This window comes from Ascaphus truei, unplaced genomic scaffold (assembly GCF_040206685.1).
Source record: "Ascaphus truei isolate aAscTru1 unplaced genomic scaffold, aAscTru1.hap1 HAP1_SCAFFOLD_1773, whole genome shotgun sequence".
NCBI classification, from domain to species: Eukaryota; Metazoa; Chordata; class Amphibia; order Anura; family Ascaphidae; genus Ascaphus; species Ascaphus truei.
The window spans coordinates 40,419-65,947 of NW_027454671.1; the positions used below are offsets into that span (position 1 = coordinate 40,419).

Below are 25,529 nucleotides of genomic sequence, written 5' to 3' on the forward strand. Positions count from 1 at the left end.
TAATACCTCTCCCTATACAACCTAACATCCCGCTGCTAATACCTCTCCCTATATACACCCTAACACCCTGCTGCTAATACCTCTCCCTATACACCCTAACATCCCGCTGCTAATACCTCTCCCTGTACATTCTAACATCCCGCTGCTAATACCTCTCCCTATACACCCTAACACCGTGCTGCTAATACCTCTCCCTATACACCCTAACACCCTGCTGCTAATACCTCTCCCTATACACCCTAACACCCTGCTGCTAATACCTCTCCCTATACACCCTAACATCCCGCTGCTAATACCTCTCCCTATACACCCTAACATCCCGCTGCTAATACCTCTCCCTATACACCCTAACATCCCGCTGCTAATACCTCTCCCTATACACCCTAACATTCCGCTGCTAATACCTCTCCCTATACACCCTAACATCCCACTGCTAATACCTCTCCCTATACACCCTAACACCCTGCTGCTAATACCTCTCCCTATACACCCTAACATCCCGCTGCTAATACCTCTCCCTATATACACCCTAACATCCTGCTGCTAATACCTCTCCCTATACACCCTAACATCGCGCTGCTAATACCTCTCCCTATACACCCTAACATCCCGCTGCTAATACCTCTCCCTATACACCCTAACATCCTGCTGCTAATACCTCTCCCTGTACACCCTAACACCCTGCTGCTAATAACTCTCCCTATACACCCTAACACCGTGCTGCTAATACCTCTCCCTATACACCCTAACACCCTGCTGCTAATACCTCTCCCTATACACCCTAACACCGTGCTGCAAATACCTCTCCCTATACACCCTAACACCGTGCTGCTAATACCTCTCCCTATACACCCTAACATCCCGCTGCTAATACCTCTCCTTATACACCCTAACATCCTGCTGCTAATACCTCTCCTTGTACACCCTAACATCCTGCTGCTAATACCTCTCCCTATAAACCCTAACATCCGGCTGCTAATACCTCTCCCTATACAACCTAACATCCCGCTGCTAATACCTCTCCCTATATACACCCTAACACCCTGCTGCTAATACCTCTCCCTATACACCCTAACATCCCGCTGCTAATACCTCTCCCTGTACATTCTAACATCCCGCTGCTAATACCTCTCCCTATACACCCTAACATCCCGCTGCTAATACCTCTCCCTATACACCCTAACACCCTGCTGCTAATACCTCTCCCTATACACCCTAACACCCTGCTGCTAATACCTCTCCCTATACACCCTAACATCCCGCTGCTAATACCTCTCCCTATACACCCTAACATCCCGCTGCTAATACCTCTCCCTATACACCCTAACATCCCGCTGCTAATACCTCTCCCTATACACCCTAACATTCCGCTGCTAATACCTCTCCCTATACACCCTAACATCCCGCTGCTAATACCTCTCCCTATACACCCTAACACCCTGCTGCTAATACCTCTCCCTATACACCCTAACATCCCGCTGCTAATACCTCTCCCTATATACACCCTAACATCCTGCTGCTAATACCTCTCCCTATACACCCTAACATCCCGCTGCTAATACCTCTCCCTATACACCCTAACATCCCGCTGCTAATACCTCTCCCTATACACCCTAACACCCTGCTGCTAATACCTCTCCCTATACACCCTAACATCCCGCTGCTAATACCTCTCCCTATATACACCCTAACATCCTGCTGCTAATACCTCTCCCTATACACCCTAACATCGCGCTGCTAATACCTCTCCCTATACACCCTAACATCCCGCTGCTAATACCTCTCCCTATACACCCTAACATCCTGCTGCTAATACCTCTCCCTGTACACCCTAACACCCTGCTGCTAATACCTCTCCCTATACACCCTAACACCGTGCTGCTAATACCTCTCCCTATACACCCTAACACCCTGCTGCTAATACCTCTCCCTATACACCCTAACACCGTGCTGCAAATACCTCTCCCTATACACCCTAACATCCTGCTGCTAATACCTCTCCCTATACACCCTAACACCCTGCTGCTAATACCTCTCCTTATACAGTATAGTGATATTAATCCTGTATGTTCAGGAACATTATAGTGATATTAATCCTGTATATTCAGGCACATTATAGTGATATTAATCCTGTATATTCAGGCACATTATAGTGATATTAATCCTGTATATTCAGGCACATTATAGTGATATTAATCCTGTATATTCAGTCACATTATAGTGACATTAATCCTGTATATTCAGTCACATTATAGTGACATGAATCCTGTATTCGGTCTTTGCATTTTTGGGCATTAGGTTACTGCACGTGTCCCCATTCCTCCCTGAATCTTGCTGCCCTGGATCTTCCAGATCAGCTGGTTCCGGCACACAGACCCAGAGGCCCTTAATAAGAGGCCCTGGTATGTGTGGGAGGTGCACCTTGTACACAGGTGGGGGGTCAGTACTTCTCATATATGTCCCCTTTGTATACCTCCTGTGTCTCTGTATACCCCGTGTGTGCAATGTTCCTGTGATATAGTGATCCAGTGGTATAATATTCCTGTAATATAGTCATAATCATAATAATTGATTGACTAGCACCCACAGTCACTCCTACCACCCATTGTGACCAAGCACTGCCATCTACTGCACTTATTCCCTCCCCTGCTGTCTCTGAGGCTGCGGTCCCAGTGCGTTCTGTAGCACGCGCACCCGGCGGGGGGCGGCGCGTGCACAGCGCTTCACCGCAAATCGCGGTCCTGCGAGAGAGGGATAGTTTGCGATGGGAGGGGGCGTGGCCATGACCTCACGCGGCTGGTTCGCCCTCATTGGCTGAACCGCCGGCGGGGGCGTGGCCACGCCTGTGTCGCAAGTTCCACATACAAAAAAATTGTACGTGTGAAAACTTGCAGTACAGCGCAGCTGCTAAATGCGCGCCGACGCATGCACTGGGCCCGGATAGATTGGGGGGCGGTGCTTGTGCGCGCACGCCTCGCACTTGGGACCGCAGCCTAAGGCTGCGCTTATACTGCCGGCGAAGCGACCGATGATGTCACCCGTCGCGATAGTTGTAATTCAAGTTTAGGCGACGTCGCAGGCTACAAGGCCAGTGACGTCAGAAAGGGGGAAGGTAGAGGGGCGGAGTCACTCTCTGATTGGCCGCAAGGGGAGGCCGTCGCCGAAAAAAATCAAATAACAGTGACTACCAGATTTTTGTTAGCGCTCTCGCTTGGTCGCGCCGTTGCGTGCACTATAAGCGCCGACGACGGCGACAATGCATTTGTTTTGACGCGACGTCGTCTCACCGGCACTATAAGCGCAGCCTAAGTCTCCCAACATTAGATTGTAAGCTCTCCGGGGCAGGGATTTCCTTTCCTAATGTCTGATTTTGCTGCGCTTATTGTATTATTATAATTCCTACATGTCATAGCACATAATAACATACAATAAAATAATATAACTAACAATAATTTAAGTGATAATAATAATAAAAATATAAGTGATAATAATAATTTAAGTGATGATGATGATAATAATATAAGTGATAATAATACTAATAATAATATAAGTGATAATAATAATAATATTATAAGTAATAATAATACTGAATAGTGACAATGCTGCTGCTGCTGCTGCTGCTCCCTGTGTCCGATAGGGGGAGCTCTCACGGAACACGTGTTCTCTGTATTGTCCGCAGCGCCCCCTCCCGGTCGCTCCCCGCACTGCAGTGGAACGCACTGCCAACGAGCAACTTCCGGTGCAGGCTCAAACCCAGCCGCGCTTCCTGTTCCGGGCAGCACTTCCGGTATAAGGAACCGCCGGCGGGAACAGTTTCCGAGGCGCAATTTTTTTTCCTGCTGGAATCGGTCGCTAATCAGCGGCATCCGCGGGGCAGTCATGGTGAGCGGCGGGGAACGGGCCCGGGGGGCAGCCAGCGGCCGTGGGGAGGCGCTATTTCCGTGGAGGGGGCGACATACCGCGAGGCCCGAGGAGGGAGAGTCCCGAGGGGGGAGAGGCCTCGAGGCCCGCTGACTGGGGGGAAAGAGACGCCGCGAGGCCCGCAGACTATGGGGGGGGGGGGGGAAGGAGATGTCGCGAGGCCCGTAGACTTGAGGGGGGGAGACGCCGCGAGGCCCGCAGACTTGGGGGGGGAGACGCCGCGAGGCCCGCAGATTTGAGGGGGGTGTATCGGGGATATTCCATATTAATGAAGTTTGTGTCTCTCCTGCAGACGGTGGGGAAGAGCAGCAAGATGCTGCAGCACATTGATTACAGAATGCGCTGTATCCTGCAGGACGGACGCATCTTTATCGGCACCTTCAAGGCCTTTGATAAGCACATGAACCTCATTCTGTGCGACTGTGACGAGTTCAGGAAGATCAAGTGAGACTCGGGGAAGGGAGGGCCGAGTATAGAGCTCACTTATCAGTGAGGATGTGTCCTACATTTCTCTTCTCCCCCCCCCCCCCCCCCCCCCATCCTTCTTCCCGGTCCTGGCCTCCTGCCCCACATTTCTCTGTCACCAGAGCTGGATCCGTGATGAGAATCTGTTTCTGATGCATCTGATGAGATCACACAGAGCAGGATTACACTGAGGTCCATAATGGGAGCTGCTGCCCCTCCGTGGCGCTGATACCCCTGCACCGAGCTTTCCTGACATGTTCTCTCTTTTGTTTCAGGCCCAAGAACTCCAAACAGCCGGAGCGTGAGGAGAAGAGAGTACTCGGGCTGGTCTTACTGCGTGGGGAGAATTTGGTTTCTATGACAGTGGAGGGGCCACCCCCCAAAGATGTGAGTCTGGGGGATAAGTAACAGGAGGCTGTCTAATCTCGGGCTGGGGCTATAAATATGATCATCTTGCCCTCCATAACCATTCCTCCATTCCTTCCAGACTGGCATTGCCAGGGTTCCACTGGCAGGAGCTGCAGGAGGCCCAGGAGTAGGCAGAGCAGCTGGCAGAGGGGTGCCGGCCGGAACGCCCATGCCCCAAGCACCCGCTGGCTTAGCTGGCCCAGTGCGCGGTGTAGGTGGGCCGTCTCAGCAAGTAAGTGTCTGGGGACGTGTTAAATGTCCTTTCACGTCTTTTCTATAGAATAATGCCAGCGTAACAGAACTCGGCAGTCTTGTCGTTGCACACAAAACCAAACCGTTTATTTTGAAAATAATTACTTGCGTACAAAAATATTAAGAATGGCGATGATGACGTTCCAAATAAATGATGATATTCTTAGGTATGGTTGCACATAGCAGCTTTCTGTTGGTAACTAATCCAGATATTAACATGTCTTTCTCTTCATGGTGTTATCATTATCTCCCTCCTGGTCTCTTGCCTTCTCTCCCTCCCAGTCTTTATACAGAAACAACCCAGTCAGCTCGTTATAACCAACTCCACTTCCAGCTATGGTCCTACAGCCAACTTGATATGATCTCATAAACTGCCCACATCTCCATACATGGAATACTAAATATTCTCAGATCTCCTTACTGACGTAGCCTCTTCGGTTGCATCAGCTAAAACATACAGTTGTCAATCACTGTCACCCTAAACAGGGTTTCTCTTTAAGGCCCTTTTAGAGACGGCTGTACCCTTAATATAACTCTCCAATGTAACTGAACATGCAATCGGATATTTTATATATATCTCAGACAAATGCTGTATACATGATATTCTGCCTTTGATAACTGGATTCACACACACTACAACATCATTATTACTAAATTGGATTTCTTACAGGGCGGTGGGGTGTTATATGCGCCAGGACCGACCTTTATTAAACCCCTGTTCTCCACCCCAACCAGGTGATGACCCCTCAGAACCGTGGCAACGTCTCGGCTGCTGCAGCAGCCGCCACCGCCAGCATCGCAGGGGCTCCGACACAGTACTCGGGTGGCCGCGGGGGGCCCCCACCACCCATGGGCAGAGGAGCGCCGCCGCCGGGTAAGGATTGTCCACGGCTGTATCTGTATCACCAGGGCTGGATCCGTGATGAGAATCTGTTTCTGATGCATCTGATGAGATCACACAGAGCAGGATTACACTGAGGTCCAGACTGGGCGCTGCTGCTGCTGCTGCTGCACTGCAGGTCCTCCGCTGCACGCTCACTGTACTTTGTACTGTTACAGGGATGATGGGACCACCGCCGGGTATGAGGCCACCTATGGGCCCGCCGATGGGGATGCCTCCAGGCAGAGGCGCACCAATGGGAATGCCTCCCCCGGGCATGAGGCCACCACCCCCTGGCATGAGAGGTGAGAATAGCTGCACTGCAGGGGTTATATGCTCACCGCCGTTCACCAGGTCGGAGTGTTAGGATTTGTTATAAATTGCTCACATTTATTGGTGATCGTGTGCGTCAGGTTAGAGCTTCCAGCCAGTGGGATGCAGGCTCGTCTAACACAGCTCCTGCTGCGCAAAGTGTACACACTACTCCCATTGTGGCTGCGCACTGACCATTGTCTCATTCCTACAGGTCCCCCACCTCTTGGGATGAGGCCGTCCAGGCCCTAACTGACCACCTGCCGACTCCTCCATGGATTTGGCCAAGCTGACCCTTTCTCCCCCCCCCCCTTCCCCACAGGACTGTTCTTGTTTGTAATTTTTTGTTCTTGTAAATGAAACCGTTTTTAATAAACTATTAAACTCCAGCGCTCTGGGTAACGGCTCGTCTGTTTCATGGGAATGGGGAAGGTATTGTGGTAAGTGAACTCCGGGCGTGTCGCGCACTCCTGGGGGAGTTTGCAGTAGCCATGTACAGTGTCCGGAAGCCCCTCCTGTGGGGTCGGCTGGGTGAGGAGATGTTACATTTACATTGTATTATGGGGTGCATACACTTAAGCTGACGGCTTCAATACCATATTTAAGGCGCTCGCTGCGACGAAACACATTGCTGCGATGTGTGGCCTGCGTATGCCCGTGACTGCGCTCTGCTCAGCTGCTTGCAGAGGCAAGAAAATCTGTTTATGGTGGCGCGTCACATGAGCGGTTCTTCCCAATGAGGGTGCACCAGCTTGTGACATGGCCACGTCCCCACATGCGCAACTAGCTGGCCGGGAAAAGATTGGCCAAGTAGAGCGCATGTCACGGCGCTCGAGCAGCAGCGCGCTTGCTCCCTGTCTGGCCGCTGCCCTACACTATATGGGGAATCTACCCACCACACGCTCGGGACCTGCCCAAATGAAACCATATTAACCCTCCCGCATCGGTCTGCATCACCGGAGGGACACCAGGGGGAAAGGGGTGGAGGACGATGTCCCTCCTGACTGGGGGGAGGAGACGCGCGAGGCCCGCAGACTAGGGGGGGGGGGGGAGAGACGCCGCAAGGCCCGCAGACTGGTGGGAGACGCCGCGAGGCCCGCAGACTTGGGGGGGGGGGGGGGGGAGGAGACGCCGCGAGGCCCGCAGACTAGGGGGGGGGGAGACGCCGCGAGGCCCGCAGACATAAGAGATGCTGTGAGGCCTGCAGACTTGGGGGGAGACGCCGCGAGGCCTGCAGATTTGAGGGGGGAAGGGAGGGGGGTGTATCGGGGATATTCCATATTAATGAAGTTTGTGTCTCCTGCAGACGGTGGGGAAGAGCAGCAAGATGCTGCAGCACATTGATTACAGAATGCGCTGTATCCTGCAGGACGGATGCATCTTTATCGGCACGTTCAAGGCCTTTGATAAGCACATGAACCTCATTCTGTGCGACTGTGACGAGTTCAGGAAGATCAAGTGAGACTCAGGGAAGGGAGGGCCGAGTATAGAGCTCACTTATCAGTGAGGATGTGTCCTGCATTTCCCCCCCTCTTCTTCCCGGTCCTGGCCCCCTGCCCCACATTTCTCTGTCACCAGAGCTGGATCCGTGATGAGAATCTGTTTCTGATGCATCTGATGAGATCACACAGAGCAGGATTACACTGAGGTCCATAATGGGAGCTGCTGCCCCTCCGTGGCGCTGATACCCCTGCACCGAGCTTTCCTGACATGTTCTCTCTCTTGTTTCAGGCCCAAGAACTCCAAACAGCCGGAGCGTGAGGAGAAGAGAGTACTGGGGCTGGTCTTACTGCGTGGGGAGAATTTGGTGTCTATGACAGTGGAGGGGCCACCCCCCAAAGATGTGAGTCTGGGGGATAAGTAACAGGAGGCTGTCTAATCTCACTGGCCGGCTGGGGCTATAAATATGATCTTGCCCTCCGTAACCATTCCTCCATTCCTTCCAGACTGGCATTGCCAGGGTTCCACTGGCAGGAGCTGCAGGAGGCCTAGGAGTAGGCAGAGCAGCTGGCAGAGGGGTGCCGGCCTGAACGCCCATGCCCCAAGCACCCGCTGGCTTAGCTGGCCCAGTGCGCGGTGTAGGTGGGCCGTCTCAGCAAGTAAGTGTCTGGGGACGTGTTAAATGTCCTTTCACGTCTTTTCTATAGAATAATGCCAGCGTAACAGAACTCGGCAGTCTTGTCGTTGCACACAAAACCAAACCGTTTATTTTGAAAATAATTACTTGCGTACAAAAATATTAAGAATGGCGATGATGACGTTCCAAATAAATGATGATATTCTTAGGTATGGTTGCACATAGCAGCTTTCTGTTGGTAACTAATCCAGATATGAACACGTCTTTCTCTTCATGGTGTTATCATTATCTCCCTCCTGGTCTCTTGCCTTCTCTCCCTCCCAGTCTTTATACAGAAACAACCCAGTCAGCTCGTTATAACCAACTCCACTTCCAGCTATGGTCCTACAGCCAACTTGATATGATCTCATAAACTGCCCACATCTCCATACATGGAATACTAAATATTCTCAGATCTCCTTACTGACGTAGCCTCTTCGGTTGCATCAGCTAAAACATACAGTTGTCAATCACTGTCACCCTAAACAGGGTTTCTCTTTAAGGCCCTTTTAGAGACGGCTGTACCCTTAATATAACTCTCCAATGTAACTGAACATGCAATCGGATATTTTATATATATCTCAGACAAATGCTGTATACATGATATTCTGCCTTTGATAACTGGATTCACACACACTACAACATCATTATTACTAAATTGGATTTCTTACAGGGCGGTGGGGTGTTATATGCGCCAGGACCGACCTTTATTAAACCCCTGTTCTCCACCCCAACCAGGTGATGACCCCTCAGAACCGTGGCAACGTCTCGGCTGCTGCAGCAGCCGCCACCGCCAGCATCGCAGGGGCTCCGACACAGTACTCGGGTGGCCGCGGGGGGCCCCCACCACCCATGGGCAGAGGAGCGCCGCCGCCGGGTAAGGATTGTCCACGGCTGTATCTGTATCACCAGGGCTGGATCCGTGATGAGAATCTGTTTCTGATGCATCTGATGAGATCACACAGAGCAGGATTACACTGAGGTCCAGACTGGGCGCTGCTGCTGCTGCTGCTGCACTGCAGGTCCTCCGCTGCACGCTCACTGTACTTTGTACTGTTACAGGGATGATGGGACCACCGCCGGGTATGAGGCCACCTATGGGCCCGCCGATGGGGATGCCTCCAGGCAGAGGCGCACCAATGGGAATGCCTCCCCCGGGCATGAGGCCACCACCCCCTGGCATGAGAGGTGAGAATAGCTGCACTGCAGGGGTTATATGCTCACCGCCGTTCACCAGGTCGGAGTGTTAGGATTTGTTATAAATTGCTCACATTTATTGGTGATCGTGTGCGTCAGGTTAGAGCTTCCAGCCAGTGGGATGCAGGCTCGTCTAACACAGCTCCTGCTGCGCAAAGTGTACACACTACTCCCATTGTGGCTGCGCACTGACCATTGTCTCATTCCTACAGGTCCCCCACCTCTTGGGATGAGGCCGTCCAGGCCCTAACTGACCACCTGCCGACTCCTCCATGGATTTGGCCAAGCTGACCCTTTCTCCCCCCCCCCCCTTCCCCACAGGACTGTTCTTGTTTGTAATTTTTTGTTCTTGTAAATGAAACCGTTTTTAATAAACTATTAAACTCCAGCGCTCTGGGTAACGGCTCGTCTGTTTCATGGGAATGGGGAAGGTATTGTGGTAAGTGAACTCCGGGCGTGTCGCGCACTCCTGGGGGAGTTTGCAGTAGCCATGTACAGTGTCCGGAAGCCCCTCCTGTGGGGTCGGCTGGGTGAGGAGATGTTACATTTACATTGTATTATGGGGTGCATACACTTAAGCTGACGGCTTCAATACCATATTTAAGGCGCTCGCTGCGACGAAACACATTGCTGCGATGTGTGGCCTGCGTATGCCCGTGACTGCGCTCTGCTCAGCTGCTTGCAGAGGCAAGAAAATCTGTTTATGGTGGCGCGTCACATGAGCGGTTCTTCCCAATGAGGGTGCACCAGCTTGTGACATGGCCACGTCCCCACATGCGCAACTAGCTGGCCGGGAAAAGATTGGCCAAGTAGAGCGCATGTCACGGCGCTCGAGCAGCAGCGCGCTTGCTCCCTGTCTGGCCGCTGCCCTACACTATATGGGGAATCTACCCACCACACGCTCGGGACCTGCCCAAATGAAACCATATTAACCCTCCCGCATCGGTCTGTATCACCGGAGGGACACCAGGGGGAAAGGGGTGGAGGACGATGTCCCTCCTGACTGGGGGGAGGAGACGCGCGAGGCCCGCAGACTAGGGGGGGGGGAGAGACGCCGCAAGGCCCGCAGACTGGTGGGAGACGCCGCGAGGCCCGCAGACTTGGGGGGGGGGGGGGAGGAGACGCCGCGAGGCCCGCAGACTAGGGGGGGGGGAGACGCCGCGAGGCCCGCAGACATAAGAGACGCTGTGAGGCCTGCAGACTTGGGGGGAGACGCCGCAAGGCCTGCAGATTTGAGGGGGGAAGGGAGGGGGGTGTATCGGGGATATTCCATATTAATGAAGTTTGTGTCTCCTGCAGACGGTGGGGAAGAGCAGCAAGATGCTGCAGCACATTGATTACAGAATGCGCTGTATCCTGCAGGACGGATGCATCTTTATCGGCACGTTCAAGGCCTTTGATAAGCACATGAACCTCATTCTGTGCGACTGTGACGAGTTCAGGAAGATCAAGTGAGACTCAGGGAAGGGAGGGCCGAGTATAGAGCTCACTTATCAGTGAGGATGTGTCCTGCATTTCCCCCCCTCTTCTTCCCGGTCCTGGCCTCCTGCCCCACATTTCTCTGTCACCAGAGCTGGATCCGTGATGAGAATCTGTTTCTGATGCATCTGATGAGATCACACAGAGCAGGATTACACTGAGGTCCATAATGGGAGCTGCTGCCCCTCCGTGGCGCTGATACCCCTGCACCGAGCTTTCCTGACATGTTCTCTCTCTTGTTTCAGGCCCAAGAACTCCAAACAGCCGGAGCGTGAGGAGAAGAGAGTACTGGGGCTGGTCTTACTGCGTGGGGAGAATTTGGTGTCTATGACAGTGGAGGGGCCACCCCCCAAAGATGTGAGTCTGGGGGATAAGTAACAGGAGGCTGTCTAATCTCACTGGCCGGCTGGGGCTATAAATATGATCTTGCCCTCCGTAACCATTCCTCCATTCCTTCCAGACTGGCATTGCCAGGGTTCCACTGGCAGGAGCTGCAGGAGGCCTAGGAGTAGGCAGAGCAGCTGGCAGAGGGGTGCCGGCCTGAACGCCCATGCCCCAAGCACCCGCTGGCTTAGCTGGCCCAGTGCGCGGTGTAGGTGGGCCGTCTCAGCAAGTAAGTGTCTGGGGACGTGTTAAATGTCCTTTCACGTCTTTTCTATAGAATAATGCCAGCGTAACAGAACTCGGCAGTCTTGTCGTTGTTTATTTTGAAAATAATTACTTGCGTACAAAAATATTAAGAATGGCGATGATGACGTTCCAAATAAATGATGATATTCTTAGGTATGGTTGCACATAGCAGCTTTCTGTTGGTAACTAATCCAGGTATTAACACGTCTTTATCTTCATGGTGTTATCATTATCTCCCTCCTGGTCTCTTGCCTTCTCTCCCTCCCAGTCTTTATACAGAAACAACCCAGTCAGCTCGTTATAACCAACTCCACTTCCAGCTATGGTCCTACAGCCAACTTGATGTGCTCTCATAAACTGCCCACATCTCCATACATGGAATACTAAATATTCTCAGATCTCCTTACTGACGTAGCCTCTTCGGTTGCATCAGCTAAAACATACAGTTGTCAATCACTGTCACCCTAAACAGGGTTTCTCTTTAAGGCCCTTTTAGAGACGGCTGTACCCTTAATATAACTCTCCAATGAAACTGAACATGCAATCGGATATTTTATATACATCTCAGACAAATGCTGTATACATGACATTCTGCCTTTGATAACTGGATTCACACACTACAACATCATTATTACTAAATTGGATTTCTTACAGGGCGGTGGGGTGTTATATGCGCCAGGACCGACCTTTATTAAACCCCTGTTCTCCCCCCCCCCCCCCCCCCCCAACCAGGTGATGACCCCTCAGAACCGTGGAAACGTCTCGGCTGCTGCAGCAGCCGCCACCGCCAGCATCGCAGGGGCTCCGAAACACAGTACTCGGGTGGCCGCGGGGGGCCCCCACCACCCATGGGCAGAGGAGCGCCGCCGCCGGGTAAGGATTGTCCACGGCTGTATCTGTATCACCAGGGCTGGATCCGTGATGAGAATCTGTTTCTGATGCATCTGATGAGATCACACAGAGCAGGATTACACTGAGGTCCAGACTGGGCGCTGCTGCTGCTGCACTGCAGGTCCTCCGCTGCACGCTCACTGTACTTTGTACTGTTACAGGGATGATGGGACCACCCCCGGGTATGAGGCCACCTATGGGCCCGCCGATGGGGATGCCTCCAGGCAGAGGCGCACCAATGGGAATGCCTCCCCCGGGCATGAGGCCACCACCCCCTGGCATGAGAGGTGAGTATAGCTGCACTGCAGGAGTTATATGCTCACCGCCGTTCACCAGGTCGGAGTGTTAGGATTTGTTATAAATTGCTCACATTTATTGGTGATCGTGTGCGTCAGGTTAGAGCTTCCAGCCAGTGGGATGCAGGCTCGTCTAACACAGCTCCTGCTGCGCAAAGTGTACACACTACTCACATTGTGGCTGAGCACTGACCATTGTCTCATTCCTACAGGTCCCCCACCTCTTGGGATGAGGCCGTCCAGGCCCTAACTGACCACCTGCCGACTCCTCCATGGATTTGGCTAAGCTGACCCTTTCTCCCCCCCCCCCTTCCCCACAGGACTGTTCTTGTTTGTAATTTTTTGTTCTTGTAAATGAAACCGTTTTTAATAAACTATTAAACTCCAGCGCTCTGGGTAACGGCTCGTCTGTTTCATGGGAATGGGGAAGGTATTGTGGTAAGTGAACTCCGGACGTGTCACGCACTCCTGGGGGAGTTTGCAGTAGCCATGTACAGTGTCCGGAAGCCCCTCCTGTGGGGTCGGCTGGGTGAGGAGATGTTGCATTTACATTGTATTATGGGGTGCATACACTTAAGCTGACGGCTTCAATACCATATTTAAGGCGCTCGCTGCGACGAAACACATTGCTGCGATGTGTGGCCAGCGTGAGCGCCTGCCATGACTGCGCTCTGCTCAGCTGCTTGCAGAGACAAGAAAATCTGTTTATGGTGGCGCGTCACATGAGCGGTTCTTCCCAATGAGGGTGCACCAGCTTGTGACATGGCCGCACCCCCACATGCGCAACTAGCTGGCCGGGAAAAGATTGGCCAAGTAGAGCGCATGTCACGGCGCTCGAGCAGCAGCGCGCTTGCTCCCTGTCTGGCCGCAGCCTTACACTATATTGGGAATCTACCCACCACACGCTCGGGACCTGCCCAAATGAAACCATATTAGCCCTCCCGCATCGGTCTGCATCACCGGAGGGACACCAGGGGGAAAGGGATGGAGGAGGATGTCCCGTGTAAGGAAACTGAACACTGACCATGCAGGGGGCTGTAAGAGAGGCCACAGTGGTAGGAGAGGATTTTAATAGCTCTCAAACCTAAACAACCACATGTCTCTTACACCGGACAGTCTCTGGGTGTGAGTTTAGCCTGCTGGGCTTACATCTACTGAAGCATAAACACAACCCTCGTGTATAACTGGATTTCCCAAAACAAACTGTTTTTAAACACTGACAAGACTAACAATGATATTTGTGACCAAGACTAAATTTTTAAAGCTTCCAGCGACTGAGCTCCAGATTAGAACCAACGCTAACACCACTCTAACCCCTGTCACTAGTTTTAAATACCTGGGCATATGGTTTGACTCCCACTTAACATTCGGGATGCACATTGATACACTGACAACCAAGACTTATGCCAAACTAGCGGTACTTTACAGGAACAAATCCTCCCTAAGTCACCTGGTCAGAAAGCGAATCGCACAGCAGATGCTAATGCAAATTATTGACTATGGAGACATAGTATATGGCTCGGCACCTCAAACCCACCTTAGCAAACTTGACACCCTCTACAATTCAATTTGTCGTTTTGTTCTCCAATGCAACTACAACACACATCACTGCGAAATGCTCGAAGAACTAGATTGGTCAACACTAGAGTCTAGGTGCAAAGTTCACCTTTCCTGTCTTGCCTTTAAATTCTTTATGGGCAAGCTACCCAGCTACCTGAACAAGCTCCTCACCCCTACCACACGCAGCACTTATCATCTGAGATCTGACTCCAAAAGACTGTTCATGGTCCCAAGGCTCAACAAAGTATCCGGCCGCTCCTCCTTCTCTTACCGTGCACCCCAAAACTGGAACAACGTACCAGAGACTCTCACATCCACCACCAGTTTAAGTTCTTTCAAATCTAAGGCTGTCTCACATTTTAACCTGGTCTGTAACTGTTTCATACGCTCATAATATATATTATCTTTAACTGTGCACGCAATGTATTGTATATAATGTATACCCTGCTCATTTATGTAACTATTTTTAAACATGTATTTGTCATCATAACTCCGTGCCCAGGACATACTTGAAAACGAGAGGTAACTCAATGTATTACTTCCTGGTAACACGTTTTATAAATAAATATATACACTAACCATTTACAGATAGTGGCAAAATAAACCAGGGTCTTGGTCCTGACACTGAAAGCTTTTAAAGTGGACCAAACAATTGTGTGTAAACGGTAACATTACAGATTGCGTGGAGATGTCCGACAGTTACGGATCCGCCAGATCCCAGGACTTGTACCTTGGAGACGGAATCTGCTCTAATCTACAATAAAGACATCGCCATGGAATTTATTAACTTTTACGAAAACCTTGATCATTTTAAGCCCGCTCAAACAATGGTAATTGTTTGACTTCTTTAAAAACCTAGCGCCCTTTCCTCACCTGGGGCCAGATTGCTTTACTAATATAAAATCTGTAATCTCTCCAAACTTAGCCCCTGGGTGTTGAACACGATTCTGGAGGATTCACCTCTTCTAAAAGTAGTGCTGAGGGCATCTCGTATCCTAATCCATAAGGGGAGATGCTCCTTGTGTGAAAATTATAGACATGTATTACTTGATCAATAGTGATGTTAAAGTCGCTTGACTGATCTGGGTGGAATGGTACATTTGCCATAGATCAAGTGTGCGGTATCTCATGTAGACAAGCTCTAGAGAACAGCAGGTGTGTTGATGCTTGGGAAGCATACGCAGATAAATCCCCTCTTCTAAGCTCTAGGTCAGTGTTTCCCAACTCCAGTCCTCAGGGAACCCCGTCAGGTCTTAAGGATATTCCTGCTCCAGCACTGGTGGCTCAGTCAAAATGACTGAGCTGCTGATTGACCCACCTGTGCTGTAGCAGGGATATCCTTAAGGCCTGGGACATAGTGGTTTTTAGCTCGCTGAGGCGGGCTGAGCCGTGCTGAGCAGATGCACAAAGCCCCTGCATCTGTCATCAGCGCGGCTATAGTTTCTCACTCCGCATGCGCGCTGATGCGTGCGGAGGCTGAGAAACTTTCCCGAGACAGGCAGTTTTGAAATTTGCTCGGGGAAGCTGGGGAGCGGTCACGTGACCGCTCCCATCCAATGGGAGTGGGGGACTAGCCCCGCCTCCGCTCTGCCCCCAGATCACGCTCCTGTCTCGCCTGCAAGGACAGGGAAAAGCCCCATTTTGGAGCAGGTGAGGCAGAGCAGTAGCGCGGCTCAGCGCTGTTTGCTCCTCTATGTCCCAGGCCTAAGACCTGACCTGTTGAGGTTCCCTGACGACTGGAGTTGGGAAACGCTGCTCTAGACCCTGAAAAGTCATTCAATATTGTATTTTGGCCCATCATGTTCAGAGCTCTGGAACTGGGATCAGGCCAGGTCTAACGGTCTTGTAAAGAGAAAGAAACACCCTTTTGCTTGCACTCATTGTCTGAATTGATGTGATGAAAAAGTTAATACTTATTATTTTATTTAATTATACTATTTAAAATAAATGGGTTTAGACAGAACCTCAAACATACAAAACATACCAACATATATTAACACAAACTGGATCAGGACTTGATACCCTTCAAGACTGTCAGCTTTAGGTACCTGTTCTGATTTAATGCGGGTCCCTAATAATTTTAAATTAGTGCTGGATCTAGAAATTTCTTGATTACCTTCGTGAGTTCACTCACTACAATTTAGTATTTATTTGAAGGGTATCACATCAATTCAGACAATGAGTGCAAGCAAAAGGGTGTTTCTTTCTCTTTACAAATCCACATAACCCCATTCCCCTTGTGCACCTTTGTCATTATTAGTTTATCCACTAAGCTGAAGCGAGAGTCACCTTTTTTCCTTTCCCTCCCCCCTTTCTTTCCCTTGTGAGTACCCTAGTCTAACGGTCCCCTCCGATACAATGTATATTCCTAGAACTATTATGTAAAGCCAATAAAATCTCAACGTGTGAGCACATTCACATGTCTCAGCCAGGTCTGCAGCCCCAGGAGTGACGTGGAAATAAGCGCAAATTGATTATGAAACGTGCAAAAGTGAATAAATATAAACGAATGTTGATGTGCAGCTCCCGAAAGACAAAGTTTTCTTTTGTCTTAAGAAACGAGCGACAAATACAAAAACGGGGCGCAAACCCCAAACATATATAGTGTCATAGTGTCCGATGAAGGAGCGATAGGTGAACAATATGTATAGCCTCGATCTGCAAAGTCTGAAAAGAGACTTCCAATTGGGAAGACGAAAAGAAAAAGCACAATGGCGTAATAGAGTTAAGCAACTCAGGCGTATTGGAGAGAAAAATGCAAACTCACAAACAAATGTTTTAACAGAGCCTCAAGGTATAAAACCTGGGAAGGATCTCACGGTTTGGTCCTTCCTAGTCACTTGCGGTCACTCGTAGGTGTCCAAAGTGGTTGTGGCCTTGTACCCTAACCAGGGTTATCAGCTGTGTTATAGTAACATTACAGCCAAACGAAGAAGCGGTGCACTGAGGTAAGTAGGGAACCGCACGCAGCTCTAACAAAAAATGACTAATTTATTGAAAAAAAAGGAACAAACATCATGAATTAGTCGTTTTTTGTTAGAGCTGCGTGTGGTTCCCTACTTACCTCGGTGCACCGCTTCTTCGTTTGGCTGTTCCGGTACCTTTGCTGGTTGCACGTGGATTCCAGGACACACATCACTGCAGGCATTCACTCAACGGTGCTTCACCTTTATCTCTTTGGCTACACCGGATCAAGCAGCGTGACAGCAGGTATTATCATTGGCAGAGGGGACGGTGGGTGACTTAGCGTCAGCCTGGCTGTTCTCTGGATGGTCGGCGCCTCTTAGCGTCACCTCACCTTACCCCTCCCCCCAGCCTGCTCCACTGGGTCCGCTTAATAGGCTTGTTTAGAGTGATAGTTATATGCTGCAGACGTGTGCCATTATGTTCTAAGAATAAGACATTCTAGGCTTTGGCCCTGGAGCACTGGCAGCAGAATTCTTCTGTGTTCCCTCCGTTATAGTAACATTACACTATTGCGCTTTTTCTTTTCTTCCCAATTCGAAGTCTTAGTGTATACATATTTTTCACTTGATGTAAGCCATTCATATTTTTTTTTTCAACTTTATGTTTTATTCAGTTTTCAGATACAGCAGTTATAAAGCATAGTGTAACATGTGTCAACTTCTTTGCTGTGTTTACTACCACTTCTATTCACACATAAACACACTTACACAAAGACTCAGGGGAGGGGGACGACACACCAGGGGAAGGGGGGATGGGGAAGGGGGGGACCCCCACTGCCACCGCCACCGGTTCTGCCGTGAGCCGCCGTTTTTCCAGACCTCACTAACACCTCTTACTTCCCAGCTAACCACTTAGGCTGAGGCTGCAATTGTCCCTAACAGTCATATCCGTCCTTTTGGTGCGACAGTCATGTCCTAACAGTCATGTCCGTCCAAATGGTGGCATTGCTCACCCCCGTGATATCGGTTTGCGCCAGCCACGGAAACCAGACTTTTAGAAAATTTGAGCCAGTGTCATTGACCAAACGTGTCAATTTCTCCATCTGGCAGATGAACCAAATTCTGTTCCGAATCTTATCTATTGATGGAGTCGTGTTTTGTTTCCACAATGTCGCGGTGTCGCACCTCATTGCTCTCGCGAAATGGGCGACTAGTTTATTTCCTGCTCTCGACAGACCCGCCAGTGGTTTATTTAATAGAAATAACCAAGGATCCAGAGGAATTTCGAGGCCCAAAATCCTCTTCAGCCAATCCTGTATTTGCTCCCAGATCGGGCGCAATCGAGGGCAAGACCACAAGCCATTCATATTTTTCACATACAGGCAGTCCTCGGTTATCCGACACAATGCGTTACTCAAAATGGCGTTGGATAGTGAAACGTCGTAAAGCGAAACACGTTTTCCCATAGGAACACCGTTCCTGAAGGCATTTTTAACACTAAAATACACCAAATATTTTACGCAGGCAATAAGATATGCAGCACACACATTAATTAGTGTATATACTGTATTATATATAATATATAGTATAATATATATCATATAGTATAATATATTGTACACACATAAACAACGTTGCAAAGCGTCGTTAGAGCGTTGGATAAGCCGTTTTGGCGTTGTAAAAATGAACATAGGTATGCATTGCATAGCATTGGATAAGCCATTCGTTGTAAAACGAGGACTGTCTGTATATCACTCGTATATCATTTTAGACACACAAAAAAGGAATAGACAATACAGTTCTGTGGCTAACGAAATGCTTTTATTTGTGCGAGCTTTCGAGATACACTGATCTCATCCCTGCCTTTCCCAATGATCTCTTGCCATACAATGCTTCCACCGGATTCTGAGAAATGTCATGGAAAAGAGCAGCGTATCACCTTTAAAAAGAGCTATGTATGAGCAGGTTTACTGGCTCTGCACTTTAACCCAGGCTGCGCTGAAAAGCCGTGTAAGGCGGCAGGCATAAGCTTATAGGGGTCCATGTTAAAATTACATGCAAATGAGCACACAGTACAGGCATACCCCGCATTAACATACGCAATGGGTCCAGAGCATGTATGTAAAGTGAAAATGTACTTAAAGTGAAGCACTACCTTTTTCCACTTATCCATGCATGTACTGTACTGCAATTGTCATATACGTGCATAACTGATGTAAATAACACGTGTAACAGGCTCTATAGTCTCCCCGCTTGCGCACAGCTTCGGTACAGGTAGGAGCCGGTATTGCTGATCAGGTCGTGCTGACAGGCGCATGCGCGAGCTACCGTTTGCCTATTGGGCGACATGTCCTTACTCGCGAGTGTACTTAAAGTGAGTGTCCTTAAACCGGGGTATGCCTGTATCTGTGGCTGCAGTGGAAGCACGACATGCTAAGAGATCATGGGGAAATACAGGGCTGCAGACCTGTCTGAGACGTGAATGTACAACCCGTCGGCTTTTCACTTGATGTACAGTGAAGATTCTTTGTCACTTTTTTACCCACCATAACTTGTATTATGTCTAGAACGATTGTAAAAAAAAAAATAATCCTTTAAGATCAATAATGTAACAAGACAGGGCTGCCCATTGTCACCACTGTTATTTGCCCTCTCCCTAGAATCCGTTATATAGATTAAGTGATAATTAAAACATTAAGCACCTTATTCTATATAGTCTGATGGGACTATTCAGGCAAAAATCCACCTTGCAATCAATGACGATTTTCGTTTGATAACACCCAAATGGCAGTATTCAAACTTATAGCAGTAGCCCCTGAGGGTACGAGGATCAGATCTTTAGGATTTAAGGCTGCAGCGTACGGTGATAACATCCTACTAACTCTTTTAAAAACAAACCAAAAAAAACCCCCACCTTTTAAGATCGTTACGTACCCTAATAAGTGACCTGGAATTATATTCCAAAATGTCAGTACTCTAACTATCCCTGAAATGCCTTGAAATACTTGAAAACGAGAGGTAACTCTCAATGTGTTACTTTTGATAAATAAATATATAGACTCATTTATTTAAACAACAAACCCATTTCCTTTCTGAGGATTAAGGATAGATGCCATTTGACTAATGTAAGATCAATTTTGTCATGTTGCTGCTTGTTCAAATTATTTCAAATATGAGACTGCTCCATGCTTGAATTGAAGGAAGCATGAGATAACAAGCTTTGAATGTGTGTTCACTATAATAATAGCATGTTCTTGTATAGCGCTGCTAGTTTTACGTAGCGCTTTACAGAGACATTTTGCAGACACAGTCCCTGTCCCACGGAGCTTACAATCTATATTTTTGGTGCCTGAGGCACAGGGAGATAAAGTGACTTGCCCAAGGTCACAAGGAGCCGACACTGGGAATTGAACCAGGTTCCCCTGCCTCAAACTCAGTGCCAGTCAGTGTCTTCACTCACTGAGCCACTCCTTCTCCTGAAGGTTATACAATGCTGTGCTGCTGCTATTCTACTCCTGACAGGCTATTCCAAATGACACCATCGTCTTCTCCGCTGAGTTGGAGAGGGTGTGGACAGTTAGGTGCCTTATATCAGAAGCGGTGGACATGCCCAAAGGTTGGGCCATTGTGGACGGAGGTTGTAGGGTTGATAACCATTTGCGTCAGACAACAGATAGAAGAAAGCCAAAAGGGGTCCAATTGTATCAAACTCTTTCCCACTTAATTCTATTACCAATATGAACCCAAATCCTATTATTTACACCGCGGCAGTACAGAATCAACCCGTTCTACCCCGTATGGGGACACCATAATTAAAAAGGTCTGGGACAACATGGAAACGGAGGAATTAACTAGTCGTATTCCAGGCAACAAACAAACTTGATAACTTTTAATACATTTGATCACTTCCCCTCCCAGTATCCCACTTATTTGCCGTTCCTCCCGCGCCGTATTAACGCTGCGTTAAAACTGAAAATAAACTTTTTAAAAGTGATATTTTGTCAAACACGTTTATAAAACTGTACATTTCTCCCACGTGTCGGGTTCCGGCGCTGTTCGAGCCCGGTTCTACGTCACCCTGTGGGAGTAGCTCTCACTGCTGTACAAGCGCCACTCACAGCAGCGGATTGACCAGGGAAGGACGCTCACTTCCTGCGGTACCTGGAGGGAAGTGGGAATCACAATCTTATTATCAGAAGAAAATGCCCAGATCATTATAGGGGATCATCAAGTTGTCCATAGGGAGTCCTCTCTTCCTCTACGCCAGGGGCTTCAGCACAGGTGTCTCAATCAACGACTACACCCCCTGTGCTGAAGCAGGGATATCCTTAAAACCTGACCAGTCCTTTAGGGCCACAAGTGGAGTTGGGGCCCCCCATGCTCTATGCTGTAGCCATTGAGATGCCCATCTGCCATATGTACCATATGTACCATGATTCTTAGAAATACAAATAGTCAACACATTGTGAATTCTGCATCACAAAGCGCCGCCAAATCCTGGGTCAAACCCACTGATCCACTTAGCACAGGATCCGTTCTCCTCCGTGGTGCGTACTGAAGGATTCTGGGAAAGAACGGTACACCTCCACCCCCTGAAGTGTCCTTCCCTCTGTGTTGCCGTGCTGTTAGTGTGACTCTCCTCCCGTCCTCTATTATTACTATTAAGGCCTGCGTCCCGCTGCTTCCGACACCGCGCGCGTCTTTCACCGGACGTGAGTTTCTCCCGAGCCGGCCCAAGTCCCTCCTCCCTGCAGGGCTCGCTACACGCTGTGACGCGTCAGCCGCCAGGGGATGCAAGAGAATTGTAATCCCGAGCGGCGACGCGTCACGTGGTGTGGCTGTGAGCCAATGAGGGAAGCGGGGAGGAGAGGGGGGGAGGAGAGGGGGGAGGGGGTGAGGAGAGCAGCAATTTGTCTTCTGCAGCACCAAGAGAGCCCCCCTGCTCCCTCCCACAGACTCTCTCCTCAGGGAGGCTTCGGGGAGCGGGGAGGCGGGGGAGGGAACCCCTGGCAGGCACACAGTGTGATGCCCCCCCCCCCCCATCATTGCCACCCCCCCCCCCCCGACACGTTTTGGCCACGCCCCCCACTCTAGATCCTGCTCCCTACAGACCGCAGACAGCGGTCAAGTGCTTCTCCACGCGCCGCCTGTCTGCAGTGCGGGCGCGTGGTCTGAGGCAGCGGGGCCTTAGCCTTACTGTCAACCTCCAGCCGGGGCGAGTATCCAGAGGTCGACGCTTCCTTTTGTTATATGGAGATAAGGATGTAATCCGTGAGTTACACGAGTTTGTGAAGAACAGCTCACACTTTTCTAGGCCATTTGCAGCTTTAAAAAGGCGACAATCCAGTGTGTAGTGTAAAGAAATTGTCATGGAGACCCCTTTCCCCGGCGACCCCTCCCCCCCAGCGACCCCTTCCCCCAGCAACCCCTTCCCCCGATCCCTCAGCGTCCGTGCAGATAAATGTTCCTAGGGAGCGTTGGACACATACCGGGATTTGGACTTGAAGTTGGTGCTTTTCCCGCGCTGCTGAATTCCCATCCGCTTCCGGTCATCAAACGAGGGGCTGTAACGAGGCAGACACGCTCAGATAATTAGTGGGGATACCCCCCCCCCTCCTCTCTCTAAAGTCCAGCAGGGGGCCCTCGAGATTAGGCCTTTCAATGGTGGAGATTGTGTACGCGCCAGGAAAGGGAGTTATGTGAAGGTGGGGGGAAAGATAGGGGTAAGGAGGGGGAAAAAATAAGATGGGGGTAGATAGGTGTAAGAAGGGGGTAAGATAAGGGAGATAGTGGGCGAGGGGGGGAGGGCAGAATGATGATATACACACCCCGCTCTGTACTGCTTCAGCGCTCTGCGGCTCGTGTTCGTTAATTCCTCATCAAACACCGAATGTTTCTTCTGCTTTTTGGGCTTCATCTTCATGTCTGAGACAAAGCAGAGATTCAGCATCACACCCCCAACCTGGCAGCACCCCCACCATCGTCCCTCTGTATCTGCAGTGTGCCCCCCCTATATCGTTCCCTCCAGTATATACGTCACCCCCAGTACCTGCAAGTCCCTCAGGCTGTGCTCCCCCATCAGTACCTGCAGGCGCCCCCCCTCAGTACCTCCAGGCTTCCTCCTCCCCCCTCAGTACCTCCAGGCTCCCCTCCTCCCCCCTCAGTACCCCCAGACTCCCCTCCTCCTCCCTCAGTACCCCCAGACTCCCCTCCTCCCCCCTCAGTACCTCCAGGCTCCCCTCCTCCCCCCTCAGTACCTCCAGGCTCCCCTCCTCCCCCCTCAGTACCTCCAGGCTCCCCTCCTCCCCCCCTCAGTACCTCCAGGCTCCCCTCAGTACCTCCAGGCTCCCCTCCTCCCCCCTCAGTAACCCCCAGACTCCCCTCCTCCCTCCTCAGTACCCCCAGGCTCCCCTCCTTCCCCCTCAGTAACCTCCAGGCTCCCCTCCTCCCCCCTCAGTAACCTCCAGGCTCCCCTCCTCCCCCCTCAGTAACCTCTAGGCTCCCCTCCTCCCCCTCAGTAACCTCTAGGCTCCCCTCCTCCCCCCTCAGTAACCTCCAGGCTCCCCTCCTCCCCCCTCAGTAACCTCCAGGCTCCCCTCCTCCCCCCCTCAATAACCTCCAGGCTCCCCTCCTCCCCCCTCAATAACCTCCAGGCTCCCCTCCTCCCCCCCTCAGTCCCTCCAGGCTCCCCTCCTCCCCCCCTCAGTACCTCCAGGCTCCCCTCCTCCCCCTCAGTAACCTCCAGGCTCCCCTCCTCCCCCCTCAGTAACCTCCAGGCTCTCTGCCTCCCCCTCAGTACCTCCAGGCTCTCTGCCTCCCCCCTCAGTACCTCCAGGCTCCCCTCCTCCCCCCTCAGTACCTGCAGGCTCCCACCCTCCCCCCTCAGTACCTGCAGGCTCCCACCCTCCTCCCTCAGTACCTCCAGGCTCCCCTCCTCCCCCCTCAGTACCTCCAGGCTCCCCTCCTCCCCCCCTCAGTACCTCCAGGCTCCCCTCCTCCCCCCTCAGTACTTCCAGGCTCCCCTCCTCCCCCCCTCAGTACTTCCAGGCTCCCCTCCTCCCCCCTCAGTACTTCCAGGCTCCCGTCCTCCCCCCTCAGTACCTCCAGGCTCCCCTCCTCCCCCCTCAGTACCTCCAGGCTCCCCTCCTCCCCCCCTCAGTACCTCCAGGCTCCCCCCCTCCCCCCCTCAGTACCTCCAGGCTCCCCTCCTCCCCCCCTCAGTACCTCCAGGCTCCCCTCCTCCCCCCTCAGTAACCTCCAGGCTCCCCTCCTCCCCCCTCAGTATCTCCAGGCTCCCCTCCTCCCCCCTCAGTACCTCCAGGCTCCCCTCCTCCCCCCTCAGTAACCTCCAGGCTCCCCCCCTCAGTACCTCCAGGCTCCCCCCCTCAGTACCCCCAGGCTCCCCTCCTCCCCCCTCAGTACCTCCAGGCTCCCCTCCTCCCCCCTCAGTAACCTCCAGGCTCCCCCCCCTCAGTACTTCCAGGCTCCCCCCCTCAGTACCTCCAGGCTCCCCCCCTCAGTAACCCCCAGGCTCCCCTCCTCCCCCCCTCAGTGCCTCCAGGCTCCCCTCCCCCGTCAGTACCTGCGGGTTCCTCCTCGGCCGGTATCGCCCTCGCTCTCTTGGGTTTGCGCTCCCTCTTGGCGGCACGTTCCGCGTACATCTGAGCTTTCAGCACCTGGAACTGGGAGCGCTCCTCCGGCTGCAGAGAGGGGAGAACCCCGGTCAGGGGGAGGAAGACGCGTCCATGTAGGACACAGAGAAGTCCCTTGACCTCCTCCCTTGCTCCCGCTCCCTCTCCCCCCGCTCCCTCACCGTCAGCTCTCCTTTCTTCTTGCTCTCTGCCAGGAATTTCTTGCGCTTCTTCTTACCTCTCAGAGCCAAATCAAACTCCTGCAGAGCCTTTGAGACTGGGGGTAGGGGGATAGGATGAAGAGGGGGAGGGAGGAAGAGGGGGAGGGGGGGGGAGGGAGGGAAGAAGAGGGGGAGGGAGGAAGAGGGAGAGGGAAGAAGAGGGGGAGGGAGGGAGGAAGAGGGGGAGGGAGAGGGGAGGGAAGGGAGGAAGAGGGGAGGGAAGAAGAGGGGGAGGGAGAGAGGGAAGAAGAGGGGGAGGGAGAGAGGGAAGAAGAGGGGGAGGGAGAGAGGGAAGAAGAGGGGGAGGGAGAGAGGGAAGAAGAGGGGGAGGGAGGGAAGAAGAGGGGGAGGGAGGGAAGAAGAA

The 25,529-nt window shown here is 51.4% G+C and overlaps 3 protein-coding genes and 1 pseudogene across 3 annotated transcripts; 3 read left to right on the forward strand and 1 right to left on the reverse strand.

The window, feature by feature from the left end:
* Window positions 1-3,723: 3,723 nt before the first annotated feature.
* LOC142476863 (small nuclear ribonucleoprotein-associated protein B) lies at window positions 3,724-6,627 on the forward strand. Its single transcript, XM_075582001.1, has 7 exons — window positions 3,724-3,882; window positions 4,214-4,365; window positions 4,662-4,773; window positions 4,874-5,026; window positions 5,782-5,920; window positions 6,106-6,231; window positions 6,453-6,627. The coding sequence occupies exons 1-7, from the start codon at window positions 3,880-3,882 to the stop codon at window positions 6,488-6,490; spliced, it is 723 nt and encodes a 240-aa protein (XP_075438116.1). The 5' UTR covers window positions 3,724-3,879; the 3' UTR covers window positions 6,491-6,627.
* Window positions 6,628-7,521: 894 nt separating this feature from the next.
* LOC142476864 (small nuclear ribonucleoprotein-associated protein B') lies at window positions 7,522-9,939 on the forward strand. The gene is made up of 6 exons (XM_075582002.1): window positions 7,522-7,696; window positions 7,970-8,081; window positions 8,185-8,337; window positions 9,093-9,231; window positions 9,417-9,542; window positions 9,764-9,939. The coding sequence occupies exons 1-3, from the start codon at window positions 7,566-7,568 to the stop codon at window positions 8,266-8,268; spliced, it is 327 nt and encodes a 108-aa protein (XP_075438117.1). The 5' UTR covers window positions 7,522-7,565; the 3' UTR covers window positions 8,269-8,337; window positions 9,093-9,231; window positions 9,417-9,542; window positions 9,764-9,939.
* Window positions 9,940-10,824: 885 nt separating this feature from the next.
* On the forward strand, window positions 10,825-13,234 carry LOC142476865 (small nuclear ribonucleoprotein-associated protein B-like; annotated as a pseudogene).
* Window positions 13,235-21,181: 7,947 nt separating this feature from the next.
* Window positions 21,182-25,260, reverse strand: LOC142476866 (putative ATP-dependent RNA helicase DDX27). Its single transcript, XM_075582003.1, has 5 exons — window positions 25,127-25,260; window positions 24,896-25,013; window positions 23,142-23,238; window positions 22,803-22,877; window positions 21,182-21,474 (listed from the first exon to the last, which is right to left on the reverse strand). Exons 2-5 carry the CDS (start codon window positions 24,972-24,974, stop codon window positions 21,459-21,461), a joined length of 267 nt encoding a protein of 88 aa, XP_075438118.1. The 5' UTR covers window positions 24,975-25,013; window positions 25,127-25,260; the 3' UTR covers window positions 21,182-21,458.
* Between the last annotated feature and the right edge of the window lie 269 nt (window positions 25,261-25,529).